The following is a 15901-nucleotide window of genomic DNA, read 5'->3' as shown; positions in this document are numbered from 1 at the left end:
ATCTTTTTTCCCCCAGGTAAAACAAGAACAATTATCTGAATGTTAAATATATTTGGCCATAAAAATGTTATCCATATGCTATAAAATTCTCTACAATTTCCTGAGATTTCAAATTTAACTTTGGGTCTATGAATAGAAAAATAAAGCCCTTAATTTACTTACATAACACATAGCTATATATTAAAAATTAAATATATTAAATATGTATGTGTGTGTATATATATATATATATATATATATATATATATATTCAACCAAGTTACATCTTTCACTGTACTAACACAATACCTGAATATAAACCACACATAATGAGGGAAAACTGAACAAAGTTTATGGGTAACATTATCTCATCACAATACTTATATTTAAAAAACAAAACACTGACTTCTATGTAAATACTTTATGAATGTTAGTTTGTCATTCTGGGTTGTACAATTCTAGTTGCAAGATTACTTTATAAAAATATACTGGCAATTTTGCAGTTTTCAGGTTATTCACCTCCTCTATTGAAGAACCTTAAGATCTGTCTCAGCACAGTAAGTAATAATTAAGTAGTGAGAAAACAACCATGTAAATTTTATATGAGATTTAAACTCTTTGAATCTTTATGTTATTTCTATTCATTCCTTATAAATCAATTTGAAACTTACTAGTGTGTCTCTATATATCAAAATTACTAACAAACTTCTTTATGAATATAATGATATATATAATAATATATGGGAATTCTCCAAATAAGCTTCTCCAACAAACTTGAAATAAGATTTATGCTTTAATCTGTTTCCTATGGCATTTTAATCAGGTTTGAGTGGGGAAAAACACATTAATTTTATTATAACTTACCTAGAGATTTCAGCTTGGGAATTTTTCTCTCCATCAACAGTAAACGGAGATGCTCCAGTTAATAATTCATACATAAGAACACCTAGACTCCACCAATCAACTGCCTACAAAATAATAAAAGTTGCATTTTATAAAATTAACAAGTAAAATAAAAGGACATAATTGCTTCCAAAATGAAAATTCAATAATTTTTATTAAATATTTTAGCATGCAGTTTTGCACGATTTCTTTCTCTTAATGTATATATACATACACATACACACCTATGTGGACACAAAATCAAGAAAGACAATTACCAAATGCACAAAAAAAAATTAGAGGAGAAATAATCCCAAGGTAATTTGTTTTCCACAAAAATTAAGCATTAGTAAAAATAACAATATAATTAAATTAAAAGCTTCATTTGCTCTCCCAAGTTAATTCGGGGACTCAAGAGATTGAAGAATTTATAGTATTGATCAACTAGCAACATAATAACATTAAAGTTTTCATTTGTCAGTATGCTCTCAAATTCAAGCTCAAAATATTGCACAAAAATCAATATTCTTACTATATCAACAAAAATGGGGGGGGGGATTCACATTGAGCAATACTATTATTCCTAAGGTCTTTGTGCTTGGCATACATCTAGGTGCTTAATAAATGCTTGTTATTATGTTTTTTATAAATAATTGTTATTGATTAATCGATTCTGAAACTTCCTAAATCAGTTTTCCTTACAAAAGTGTTTCAAATATACTTCAAAATTTTCAAGGAAGAAAATAATAAAATTAGATTTAAGATACAATTGACTAAACTGAATATGGGTTGTACCTTTTCCCTACATCTGCCTTGTACAATTAGAACAAGAACAAAAATTAGCATTACTTTTTAGCCTATATACTCTTTTTTCCTTTCAGAGAATTTTAATTTTAAGAGTCTGGTCTATGTTTAAGGATTGCCTATATTATATTCAGACAACTTATAAATGTGCCTGAAAACATGGAAAAGTACCTATTTCTTTTTAAAATGCTGGTATTATAATATATTTTAATAAAATTATTCCTGTTGAAAAATTATATTAGTTAAGACCATAGTAGTCAGTGCTCCAGCCAATAGGAGATTTTAAATTGAATTCTGACCTTTAAAAAAATCTTCACTCGAATTATTCTTGTACAAAAAAAAGCTAAAATTTCAATAGGTGATTAAAAATTTACAAAATATAAGAACTTAAAAGTATACAATAATGTCATGAATGAAGGAAAAATATATCCATAAGAAAATGCAAAATCTAGAAATTTTGGTGTTAGAAAGATAATTGAAAATGTGTAAAAATACCTTTTATAAAACCATGACATACTCAAGAAATATCTGTTGAACTGAATTGGGGGGGACTATTAAAATAATTATTTTTTGGTACTTAGCTTCCTCATTTAAAAAACGATGGGGTTGGACTCGATAAACAGAAACACAACTGGTTGGAATATAATTTTTTTAAGCTAAACTTCTTTTAGTTCTTGGAGAATTCTTTTTGGAATTTTTAACATATTATAAGTTTGTATAGACTCTAAGATCTTAATTATTACACAAAAACGAAGGCACATAAAATAGCTAAATTAGCTGAGCAATTTCCAAAATTATGGGCCTTCACTATAACATGACATAAAGAATGGATAGCAGGGACCTAGGTAAAAGTTTTGACTGACACTTTAATATACCATAGCTACTAAAGCTGGGTGACCATAGGTAAGCTACTTATCTCTTATCTAAGTAAATAGAGATAATAATATTTGTACCACCTATTTCACAGGGTTATGAATTTTAACTTTACTAATTTGATGGATCAATAATTTCATCAATGTAGATACTCCCCCTAATAATACTCATAGCAACCCATTTAATGCCTGTGTGATTTTTATCTTTTTTTATTATGTAAACCCTCTACTCAACATGATCTTGGTATTGCCGGGGTAATTCATCTCTGAAGACAGGCTAAACCAGGTTGAAGGTGACCAACAGGCCTCAAACCTGTAAGTGAGTTAGAGGGGTGTCTACCCCAGAAATTCTTAGATTTCCCCTCCCCACTTCTCTGTATGGGGTGGTGGGATGAGGGCAGGGATGGTATGGATAAAGATGAGAATAATTTGTTCCAATAATCATGAAGGCAGCTGAAACAGGAGCTATGGAGTGCTTAGTTGGTTAGACATTGTAAAAGCCAAGGTCATTTATTGCATAGCAAGCCATCACCAGTACTCTTGAGTTTTATCTTGCCACTGGATTTAGATGATTCTAGAAGAGAGAGTGAGTTCAACGACTTTGTGCAACTTTGCCTCACTTAAATTCAATTTATGAATGAGTTAAGACATAACTCAGGGATGTTATTTTGGTTTTCTTCAAGTACGAAGGACAACAACCCACTAACTAACCAACTCATTATGCTAGTAGGGTCTTAAAATTGCTTGGATACCAATGATGCATGTAGGTATTAGTTATTCCTCACTCTGGTCACATGACTGGCTTGCCTTCGAAAGAAGGCAAAGATACATTTCTGATGATATCCTTTACACCAATAATGCCAAACTCAAACAGAAATGAAACCACTAAGATTCCCAGAGGATTCTTAGAAGACTGCATATTGACTTAGAAAATCACATTTTAGTATTATCTATGCTCTATTATATTTTTGTTTACTTTGCTAAATATTTTCTAATTACATTTTAATCTGTTTCAGGCTCTAGGACATAAAAGCAGCCCTTGGTATTATTGCTTGAACCTCTCCTTTATACCACTTCAGCTGTACAAATCTTTATTTATAGTGTGCTGTAGTCTGTTCATATCCACCATATACTTCTCCATTGCCCTGAAGGCAATCATACACAATCAGTGGGAGAAGGCTGTTAAAAAGATGGGTCTTTGATACACGGAAGAAATTTGGGACCATTAGAAGCACTGCTCATTTTCTTAAAGGCAATCCATCCCATTTACCTGGTTTTGTTCTAGTTCTATTTGTTACCTAACTTATGAATTGTCCATTTAACCACATATCATTATCATAGTCTGGACAGAGGACATTGTAGCTTTCCAATTTTCCCCCACCATTGTTTTATCAAATTCTTCAATGAAAGTTAATCTCATTTAAGAGATTCTGAAATGTTCCAAGACTTAATGTTATCATAATGCAATGTCATCTGCAAATGGGAGCATATGAAAGACTATATCAATGATATTTTCCACTGGGACTCTTACTTGGATATCCTCTATGATGGTGGAAAACATCTTTGGCTATGCCTTGCTTAATATGAACAAAATGGGTACCAAAAAAAAGGTTCCTGTGTTAAATCATCTAAGGAGGCATTTTGTACTATTGAATACAATTATTTTTTATAGTCAAAAATAATAGAGTGGGATCTAGTATTCTCTGTACCCTTTAGGAAATTGACTATATAAAAACATGTTTAAGAAAAGCTGCCTATTCCCTTCTAATACCTTCATTAAGGATGCCCTAGATTCAAGTATAAATAAAGCTCAAGAAAAATTTTGCAAAGATGGAAAAGTAGGCATAGAGGTCAGGAGTTATAAATATTCTTCTAATTCTAGTTTTATCTAACAATGAGGTTTTTTCTCATACTTTTGGTGACCTCTTATTAAAGTGCTTTGTCAACCCCCAAACCTCCTTAAAATACTTTTGATTCCAGCACAGACTTCTTTTGTTATATATTATTTTCTTCACTGCTACTTTTGTCTTATTAGAGTACTGAGACTACAATTAAAATGTGGTAGCTCTGTTATCATCGTTAGTGGAAAGATGGTGATAAAACCTTTTTCTCTTTTCTACTTTTTTTTTGTTCTATTCTCATTCTTCTTCCATTTTAACCTTATATTTTCTCTTGGATGATTTTGGTTAGGTGGATCTCTTACCAAACATGATAAAATTTGTTTTTCCTTTTGGGGCTTTTTGGAGTTTTATGAGGTTCCACTGACCACAAAATGATGATCATGCCCTTCCTCCTGGCATAAAATATTACAAATGAGTTTATGCTATGAACTCAATTTAAGTTCTTGGCTGTAATTTCTCTACACTAAGCAAGGTGTTCACATGATTTTTGACTGAGATGGTTTTCTAGGTTCTTTTGATCTCCTTGTGGCAATAAATTTATATGACCTAAATTTTCTTAGTCTGCCTCTCAGCATTTTAAAACTGTCAACTTCAAAACTTTTTTGAAATAGCCCTCAGGTTTGAGTTACTTCAATTATATACCATATCTTTGCATTTTTATTTTTCTTCTAGTTTGATGCAGAGCTTATCTTTGTTTTAATAAATTAAAGGTATAATTATACAGCCAGCTTATTTGGAAATGATTCAGAAATAACTTAGGCAATCATTGTCATAACAGAATCATTTTCATTTTTATAATGTTATTGATGCTCACTATTTCTAGTACTACCAATTCTCTTTCTCGAAAAAAAAAGTAATTTATCGGATGATTTGAGGCTTCTGTATCTATAAAAGTTTGACATCTTTCTTTCTTACTTCTGAACCATATTTTCCAAAATATTTTAACTAATCTACCATATGCCCATTGTTTTTGTTTTTTGTTTTCATTTCTTTTCTCAAAATTTTCTTTGCAACTTTTATTTGATTTTTAAATCTTTTTTTGTTTTTTGCTCTTTAAAAAAATCTAATAATTCTTGTTCAGCATGTGTCCAATCTGTATTTTTTCTTTTAAGACTTTGCTTGTAGATGTTTTCATGCCATTGTCTTCTGTGCTTTGTGTCTTGAGCATCCTTGCACCAGGTTGGTTCTTTTTTGTTTGTTCATTCTTCCATTCTATTTCCCAACTTTGGACTTTATGTTGCATTGGTCTCTATTCACTTGTGGGGGAAGAGGAAAATGTCTGGTCTGAGTTTCTGTCTTTTTATGTTCTTCTGTTGCTATCATAGATCAGACTGGGTTTATACGATTTTTCAATGCTTCTAATATGCTGTGACCTGGGGAGAGATTTGTTCACTGTCTTCTTTTCTGTTCTTTATTCTTGAAGTTCCCAATCCAGTTTCAGTCTATTGGTTGAGTTTTTATGGCTGCTAGAGAACCAGTCACTGTAAACGCCTGGGAGGTTCTACAGGTTTAGTGACTGACCTGCTAGCTCCCCCTTCATCTGGGTTGCCTGTTCTGCTTTATTCCTCTGCACACTTATGTGTAGGGACAGTGGAAAGTGTTAGGGTTGGAGTGAAGAAGACCTGTGTTCAAACCCAGCCTTAAGATACTTATGTGATTCTTGGGCAAATGCCTTAATCCTGTTTGCTTCAGTTCTCTAATATTTAAAATGAGCTGGAGAAGGAAATAGCAAAACACTCCAGTATCTTGGACAACTCTCCCCCCACCTCCCCCTGCCCAACAGGTCACAACTGAAATGAGCAAACAACAACAAAGGTTAGAGCTAAGTCCCCACTCTTTTCTTAGGCTCAGAGCCACACAGCAAGTTTCTGGAACTTGTTTTGTTGCTCCTTACACATGCAGGGCCCTTTTACCAGGCCTACTCACTTTATAATCACCCCCACTAGCTAATTTTTAAGTTCTATACAGTTTTAAGATGGTAAGCTATGGAACAAATGATTACACTACTGAATGGATTGTTGTATGTGAATTTAATTTTTCTAACACAAAAAATGTGAATTAAACTCATGAAAGAAAAAATTATAAGACTATACAGGGAAACAGAGATCTAACAATATGAACAAAATTGTATAAGAAATGTACTAATGCAAACAAAAATTAAATAACAAGCCTGAAGGGTTTGAAGCTGAAATTACAAGCTACCTGGCAGGAATTAAAGGGAATAATTTTTAAAAAAGAACATTTTTTTTTCAAGTACAGAAGGATGTCACAAAAAATTTTAATATAAGCACAAAGAAGCTCTCGTTAATATAAAATAATTTCTATGTGCCACTTTTTTAGATTATAATTAATAACACATGATTTGAAAGGCAACCGAATATAATGATGACATATCAACATTTAGAGAATATAGGCAGGATACTAAATATAAATAAATAGATTAATGTTTGACAACTAACTTAAAAAGTATGCATAACACTTTAAAGTTTAATCTCCATTATTAAAATTTTCTTCATCACTTTTTAAAGTGTAGATAATCAACAAAATAATAAGTCAAGCACTGATTTGCAGCATTTGCCAATTTCTGAGGTATAAACACACACTGAAAACTTAACTCAGGCAAGCTCTCAGCTCCAACATAGCCCTGAAAATATAGTGGCTTTCTGAGGTAAATTTACAGCAGTAAATGCCAAATATCACTGAATGACAAAATCATACCCAATAAGAGATGAACAAGCTCATTTATATGGCACATTTCTCCAACAAAGCATTAGATAAACTTAATGATAACAATGATAATAATTAACTGCTAGGCATTGTGTTAAGTATTTTACAAATTACTAATTCACTTGATCTTCACAACAACCCTGGGAGGTAGGCACTATTATTATCATTCCCATTTTACAGAAGAAGAAACTGAGGCAAAGAGTTCTAGTGACTTGCCCATAGTCATATATCTGATAAATGTTTGAGGCTGGATTGGAAACATAAACCTTCCTGACTCTAGGTCTGGTGTTCTAGCTACTGTACTACTGAGTCTTCAAAAATACTAAGTAAAGAACGATTACAAAGATAAAAATAACAACAGAGATGAATTAACTGAATGAAATAACTGAAAGAAGCAGACAACTTAATTAAAATTTTTATTATTAAAATCTATAAAAACAATAGAAAGAAGGTTAAAATAAAGAATACCTTATCGTGCCCTGCATCTCCTCCTCTGACAATATCAGGTGCCATGTATTCTATAGTTCCACAAAAGGAATATGCTCTTTCAGTCTGGGAAAAAAAAAGTCATCTCGTTACATACTAGAAAAACACCATAAAAAATATAACATGAAATAGTTAGAACGAGCCTTATATACTTAGGTGAAATAGGCAATCATCTATATCAATGGTGTCAAATTCAAATAGAAATGGGATCACTAAACTGTACCTAATGTACCAATATGCTTTCAGTTGCATATTGACTCAGAAAACCACATATCAACATTATTTTTATTTGGTCAAATATTTCCCCATTACATTTTAATCCAGTTTGGCCAAGAACATTGGGGGCCACCTGTTGAACACCTCTCATCTACGTGGTAGGAGGAAGAGCACGAAAAAAGTTACCTCTCTCTAGCTTTCAAAAAATATCATTCCTAATCTTTAAAATCTCTTACCAATTCATTCTTTTGCAACTGGACCCTTTCAGGAATCTTCTTCTAAAATGTTAGTAGAAATCATCCAACCATCAATGAGTATTTATTAAGCACCTACTATGTGCCAGGTACTGTGTAGGTGATGAATACAATGAATCAATGAGTTTTAAAAGTTTGTATTATAATGTGGAAGACAATTCAATGTATATAATATATACATATATATGACATGCATAAACACATTGCTATATATGTGTGTTTCTATAGCTATAAATTATTTATCCATATATGCACAGAATATAGGAAGAATAAAACTTTCAGGAATTTTTTTTAAATTAACAAGTGTGTTTTTTTGGAAAGACTTTTGGCCAAACAAGATAATTCCAAATCTTGCTTTGTAGGATGTGTGACCTTGGGATGGTCACCCAATGTCTTTGGCCCCTTAGTTCCTTCATCTATCAAATGAAGTGGTTGGGTCAGATAACCTGTTGGTTTTTTTTCTTGCTCTAAATCTAGTTTTATTACTTAAATGTAGATCCATTTATTATAACCCTTTCTACTCAGACAGGAAAGAGTGAAATTGTAGGTTGGGGGTTGAGGCAAGGAGGGAAGAGATTCCAGACAGAAAGAGAAACTTCTGAGCTCTGCAGTGTTGCCCAGACTGTACTGCTCTAAGAGTACCACAATCTGATTTATAGCATCAGTCAAGCATTTATTAAAAGCTTATTATATACAAGGTACTGTGTGTGCTATTTAAAGATATAAATATTAAGAGTGTGACAGTCCCTGCCATTAAGGAACTCTATGCTAACAATGCAGAAGAAAATACATACATGTATAGCTATAGCTATAGTATATAGCATATAAAGCAGATACAAAGCACCTTTGGAGCAGAAGAAACTAGTAGCTAGGAGAAGCAGGAAAGGCTTTATATAGAAGGTGGTGTCTGAGTGGAACCTTGAAGAAACTAGGGATTCCAAGAGGAGAAGGTAAGGAGGAAGTTCATCCTGGGCATGGAAGGTGGCCAGTGCAAAGACACAGAGGTGAGATATACTGTCATATGTGAGGAACTCCAAGTAGGCTAGGACAGTTGGATCTGAGTATATGAAAGGGAGTAATATGAAAGAAGGCTAGAAAGTCAAGATGTGGCCCTTTGGTAAAGAGCTTTAACATTAGGGTAAGTAAAATTTGAGCCTTGATTAAATAGGAAGCTTCTACAGTTTGATTAGGAGGATGACAAAGTCAGACCTATACTTTAGGAAAATTACTTTATTACATATGGAGGAATAAAAGGTTAAGAATTTCAAAGGACATAATGGAAAAAAATTGAGGAGGAAGAGGGCCTAACAGTAGGAGTTATCAAACCATGGGGTGTATGGGGTGCTCAGGGAGAGGTAGTATCTCTGGTATGGAGGGCTTGTCGTGCCCTCCTAGGGCAGCTCTCCAGCCTCTGACCCTCACCTGACACCCAGCTCTCACTTGTGGCTCCCAGTAGCTGCTAGCATGCGGCAGCGGCCACACCCCGGGCAACGGCTTCGACAGGCCGGCCAAACCTTGTGAGGGTAGCCATCGGGTCATCATGGACCCCTGGTGAACTAGGGCTTTGCTCACCCAGCATGTGAAGACTGCTTCGGCGGAACAGGCGGAAGAAACCAATAAGAAGGTTCAATTGCTGAGATGGCGACGCAGCAAGGCACTGTGGAGTGCTTAGGGTGTGTTGGAGCACAAAGGACAACATGGCCATCCAATGCAGCTGAGGAAGTCTCCAGGTATTACGACTTTTCGTGCCACTGGACCCAGGCTTCCAATGCCAAGAGAGTGGGACTGTCTCTGTGCATCGATTTTTCCACTTAAATCTCCTTCACGCACAAGTATCTTTGTGCACACTCATCATCCTAACCCCGTCCACCCTCTTCAAGACCTGTGGCGATGGGGGAGAGGCGATGCAACAGGTGGTGACCACTGGCAGTTGTAGTCAAGATCCTGCATGTAGGCGGTCCACGGACCAGTGGTTGCTCGGCCCTGTGGGCAGCAGGGATGTTCGGCAGCATCCTGGGCGACTGAGCAGCCCTCTCTAGGACAGCACTGCTCACCCTAATCAAGGGAGGGGACTAGAAAAGGTGTCCCAAACATTGCCTGCCCTACCAACACCCGGTCAGCACACCACGGCTGGCGGGTTATCCCTTTAAGCGGTTGAAACCAAAGGAAACAAAACACAAAGAAACTCCTACTAGGAGCATGGAACATTACTTGATAGAGAAAACACCCCAAGTACCATGCCGCTGCCACCTTTGAAGACGAATGACGTCGATGTCTTGCAGCTGCGCGTGAACGCCGACACCAGGCCACAACCGCACAGCCCCATGTGCCACAAACTCTGTGCCTCAGCCTTTGGACTTCAAAGCCACATGAGGGCACATCAATAGATGAAAATGCACAAAGACAATAGTCATTCTCGGTCACCGAGAGACTACCACTACTACTACTACTACTACGATCAAACCATGCTACAAAGCAGTAATCAAAAAGATTTGATACTGGTTAAAAAGAGGGAGTCACATTGAATAAAGAATGTTATTCATTTCCTATGTGAGAGCTAATTAATTAGAAATGCAGAATGATACATTTCTTAGAAATGGCCAATTACTAGAATTTGTTTTAATTATGCATGTTTGTTATTAGAGTTTTTACTTTTTGTGGGAGGAAAAAAGTTTAATAACTGAAAAAATAAAATTTAAGAAATCACTTTAGCAGCTGTGTGAATGATTTGCTGGAGTACAACTAGAAAATAATTTGTATTAGTTCATGGCAGAAATGGTGGAACATATATGAAATACATATACAATTTAATGGATGAGGCCATTGAAATAGTCTAGAAAAAGGTAATGAAAGTCATGATAAAAGTACCATATAAATACTACATGGTATACATATATATATATAGTTACTATTATAATTATAATAACACCATCATCATCATATTAAATTTGGGCAATCAACGAAATTAAAAATTAAGTCCTGATTTGTAGTGTTTGCTGATAGCTGAGGTGTAAATGATCGCACTCCTTTTTTATACAATAACAATACTAAAAAGACAAACAACTTTGAAATATTTAAGAACTCTGATCAACACATGATCAATCAGAATTTCAGATGACACATGATGAAACATGCTACCCGCCTTCTGACAAGAGGTAATGGATTTAGAGTGCAGATACAGCTTACTATATCAATTGCTTTTCAATATTTGACATGAGGATAAGAGAATTCAAAACTAAAATGAACGTCAATGTTCAAGGAGGATACTGAGAACTGAGCATGAATCTTCCATATAAACACTCTCATCACTAAGTTACTATTTAGGGACCTCGAATGCTAGAGAACTCACTGTATTTGAGATAACCTATTCAACTTTTGGGCAGCTTTAACTGTTAGGAAATGTTTCTTTATACTGTACTAAACTGTAGTTGTAGCCATGGAGTAAGGCCCTGCTTCATATAGGTAGGATAGGTTTTGTTTAGAAGGTATTCAAATTGTCCTTGAGGTTTAACAGACTCAGGGGGAAAAATTTTAGGCCACTAAACACAAAAAATATGACATGCGGGACTAGAGCTCTTCCTAAAGACCAGGGGCATGAGAAACTACTACAGGAGAGCTGTACTTATCTAGATTTCAAGACTATATTCTCTTGATAAATCTTTTTGCAAACTATTAGATGGACTACAAGTGTCTGATTTTGTTCCAATCTCAGAATGAAACTCAGACTGACTTATATAAGGCAAAATCTGCTTGCCTTTAATTCCATTAACTGATTTTAACTGAGACCTATGTAGAGAAGTAAAACAAATTCAACTTCTAAGATTATGTGGCCTTTTCCTCCTTTTATCTTCCCTGGTTTCCTACAGTAATCAGCTGAAATCCTACCTTCAGCTTAGCCTCTTTCCCTCCTACTTCTCTGTACCCAATTGTGTTTATCTATGTTCTTCCCCCTCCTTGAATCAATTCAAATGAGAGTAATATTCATGCTTTTGCTCCTTTCCCCTCCCCACTGCACAAACTCTTCCTTGTATACCTAATTTAGGTGAGATAATTTCCCTCATTCTTCCTCTTCTTTCCCCCTTCTCTCAATGTTATCCCTCTTTCTCACCCTTCCATTCTTCTTGTGAGATTTCCTATAAGATAGTTCACACTTCCTTCTATATTTTCCCAGACTTTTGATTTTGTTTGTCTCTTGATTCTCTTATGAAATTGTTAACTTTATTTGGCCAAATCTAATTTTAAGGAGTTATTTTCTTCAGTATTTTTGGTGTCTTTTACCAAGCTGTTAATTCTCATTTTATAATTTTCTTGTGTATTCCTCTCTTTAATTTTTCTTCTATTGTTCTTATTTGATTTTTAAAAATCTTTTTTTGAACTTTTTTATATCTCTCTTTAGCTTTTTAAAGAATTCTTGTTGTTTTTATCTAATCTTCATTTCCCTCCCCTTAAGACTTTGCCTGTAGATGTTTTCAAGTCACTATCTTTTGACTTTGTCTTGACCTTCCCGGTCACCACAGTAGCTTTTTATGGTTAGGTTATTTTTGTTGTTGTTTACTCATTTTCTCCACTTTTCTTGATTTTGGACTCTGATGTTTGAACTGGATTCTGTTCTTCTCTGGGGTCAGAGTGATGTGAGGAATCAATGGTTTGAGTTTCTATCTTTTATGTCCTCCTGATACTTTCATGCTCAGACTGGGGCCCTGTAAAGTTTTTCGTACTTCTGATGAAATCTGGTCTGTGTTCTGCTCCTTACACAGGTAGGGTCCTGCTACTTTGTGACCATCAATACTCCTCTCTGCTCTGAAACTTTGCCCAGAACAGGATAATGGATAACAGAGTTGCCAGATGGTACTTGTTCCTGTTCCCAGTGCTAGTAAAGGGGTTCCATGGGATCTGTTATTGTTCAGGTCCTTCTTGTCTCTGGGCACCAGCTACTTGCTGCCACTATTGCCCCCCACTACAGTCTATTGCCACTTCTGCCCTGTTGCTATATGGCCCCCACCCTATTTTCCAAAAACTGCTCTATCTTCTTAAGCTGGTCTGAGATGGAAAAATGACTCATGAATTTTTCTTGGATTTCCCACTCAGAATTTGGTTTGATAAATTTTTTTAGGTCATTGTGGAAGAGGTTTTGGGGTTGCTGTAGTGAAATTGCTAAGCTCTCACTCTATCATCTTGACTCTTTCTATTTTGAATTTTCAAATCCTGCCTTTAGCAGGAAATCTTTCTTAGTTCCTTCAGATTCCAGTGCTTCTCCCTCTGAGATTATCTCCTATCTATATTCTGTATGTCTAGTATATATACAAAGTTACTTGTATATTATGTCTTTTATTAGAATGGGAACTCCTTAAGAGCAAGGACCATATTTTTTCATTTCTTTGTATTCCCAGGATTTAGTGCAGTGCTTGGCACTTCTATGTCAGGAGACGAACAATATTATTCATCATCAATCCTCTGGAATCAAATTGATAAATATATTGATAAGAATCAATTATTCCAAACTATTAATTTTAAAAATGTTCATATTATATTTTAAATTATTTTCTTGATTTTGTTCACGTCACTCTGACTCAATCTATATAAGCCTGCTCAGAATTTCCTGAAACAATTACTTTCTTCATTTCTTTTTTTTTTAAACAATATTTTATTTGGTCATTTCAAAACATTATTCATTGGAGACAGAGATCATTTTCTTTTCCTCCCCCCGTGCCCCCATAGCCGATGCTCAATTCCACTGGGTTTCACATGTGTTCTTGATTCGAACCCATTTCCATGTTGGTATTTGCATTAGAGTGTTCATTTAGAGTCTCTCCTCAGACATCTCCCCTTAACCCCTGTAGTCAAGCAGTTGCTTTTCCTCAGTGTTTTTACTCCCACAGTTTGTCCTCTGCTTGTGGCTAGTGTTTTTTCTCCTAGATCCCTGCAGATTGTTCAGGGACATTGCATTGACACTAATGGAGAATTCCAGTACGTTCGATTGTATCACAGCGTATCAGTCTCTGTGTACAATGTTTCCTTGTTCTGCTTCTTTCGCTCTGCATCACTTCCTGGAGGTTGTTCCAGTCCCTATGGAATACCTCCACTTTATTATTCCTTTTAGCACAATATTATTCAATCACCAACATATACCACAATTTGTTCAGCCATTCCCCAATTGAAGGGCATCCCCTCATTTTCCAATTTTTGGCCACCACAAAGAGTACAGCTATGAATATTCTTGTACAAGTCTTTTTCCTTATTATCTCTTTGGGGGTACAAGCCCAGCAGTACTATGGCTGGATCAAAGGGCAGACAGTCTTTTATCGCCCTTTGGGCATAGTTCCAAATTGCCCTCCAGAATGACTGGATCAATTCACAACCCCACCAGCAATGAATTAATGTCCCTACTTTGCCACATCGCCTCCAGCATTCATTACTTTCCTTTGCTGTCATGTTAGCCAATCTGCTAGGTGTGAGGTAATACCTCAGAGTTGTTCTGATTTGCATCTCTCTGATTATAAGAGATTTAGAACACTTTTTCATGTGCTTATTAATAGTTTTGATTTCTTTATCTGAAAACTGCCTATTCATGTCCCTTGCCCATTTATCAATTGGAGAATGGCTTGATTTTTTGTATAATTGATTTAGCTCTTTGTAAATTTGAGTAATTAAACCTTTGTCAGAGGTTTTTATGAAGATTGTTTCCCAATTTTTTGCTTTCCTTCTGATTTTAGTTACATTGGTTTTGTTTATACAGAAACTTTTTAATTTGATATAGTTGAAATTATTTATTTTACATTTTGTGATTCTTTCTATGTCTTCCTTGGTTTTAAAGTCTTTCCCCTCCCAAAGGTTTGACATGTATACTATTCTGTGTTTACCCAATTTACTTATGGTTTCCTTCTTTATGTTCAAGTCATTCACCCATTTTGAATTTATCTTGGTGTAGGGTGTGAGGTGTTGAACCAAACCTAATCTCTCTCACACTGTGTTCCAATTTTCCCAGCAGTTTTTATCGAATAGTGGATTTTTGTCCCCAAAGCTGGGGTCTTTGGGTTTATCATATACTGTCTTGCTGAGGTCACTTGCCCTAAGTCTATTCCACTGATCCTCCTTTCTGTTTCTTAGCCAGTACCAAATTGTTTTGATGACTGCTGCTTTGTAATATAGTTTGAGATCTGGGAGTGCAAGGCCCCCTTCCTTTGTATTTTTTTTTCATTATTTCCCTGGATATCCTTGATCCTTTGTTCTTCCAAATGAACTTTGTTATGGTTTTTTCTAAATCAGTAAAGAAATTTTTTGGAAGTTCGATGGGTATGGCACTAAATATATTAATAAGTTTGGGTAGGATTGTCATTTTTATTATACTGGCTCATCCTACCCATGAGCAGTTAATGTTTTTCCAATTGCTCAAGTCTAGTTTTAGTTGTGCGGAGAGTGTTTTTTAGATGTGTTCATATAGTTCCTGTGTTTGTTTCACAAGATAGATTCCTAGGTATTTTATTTTGTCTAAGGTGATTTTGAATGGGATTTCTCTTTCTAGTTTTTGCTGCTGAGCTGTGTTGGAAATATATAGAAATGCTGATGACTTATGCGGGTTTATTTTGCATCCTGCAACTTTGCTAAAGTTGTTGATTATTTCAATTAGCTTTTTGGTTGAATCTCTAGGATTCTTTAAGTAGACTATCATGTCATCCACAAAGAGCAATAACTTGGTCTCCTCCTTACCTATTTTAATGTCTTCAATTTCTTTTTCTTCTCTAATTGCTACTGCTAGTGTTTCTAGTACAATGTCAAATAA

At 35.0% G+C, this 15901-nt stretch overlaps 1 protein-coding gene across 6 annotated transcripts in view; it reads right to left on the bottom strand.

Annotated features, from left to right (window-relative positions):
• The window catches only part of RPS6KA5 (ribosomal protein S6 kinase A5), a 201727-nt gene that overhangs the window by 63798 nt on the left and 122028 nt on the right, over positions 1–15901 (bottom strand). For all 6 annotated transcript variants that reach the window (XM_056810522.1, XM_007472595.3, XM_007472594.3 and 3 more), the window contains 2 exons: positions 7634–7717; positions 844–947 (listed from right to left, as the gene is read on the bottom strand). In XM_056810522.1, the coding sequence (XP_056666500.1) occupies positions 844–947; positions 7634–7717 (188 nt within the window). The remainder of the gene's footprint in view (positions 1–843; positions 948–7633; positions 7718–15901) is intronic.

This window comes from Monodelphis domestica, chromosome 1 (genome assembly GCF_027887165.1).
Source record: "Monodelphis domestica isolate mMonDom1 chromosome 1, mMonDom1.pri, whole genome shotgun sequence".
Taxonomy (NCBI): Eukaryota; Metazoa; Chordata; class Mammalia; order Didelphimorphia; family Didelphidae; genus Monodelphis; species Monodelphis domestica.
This window is presented reverse-complemented; position numbering and strand designations above follow the sequence as displayed.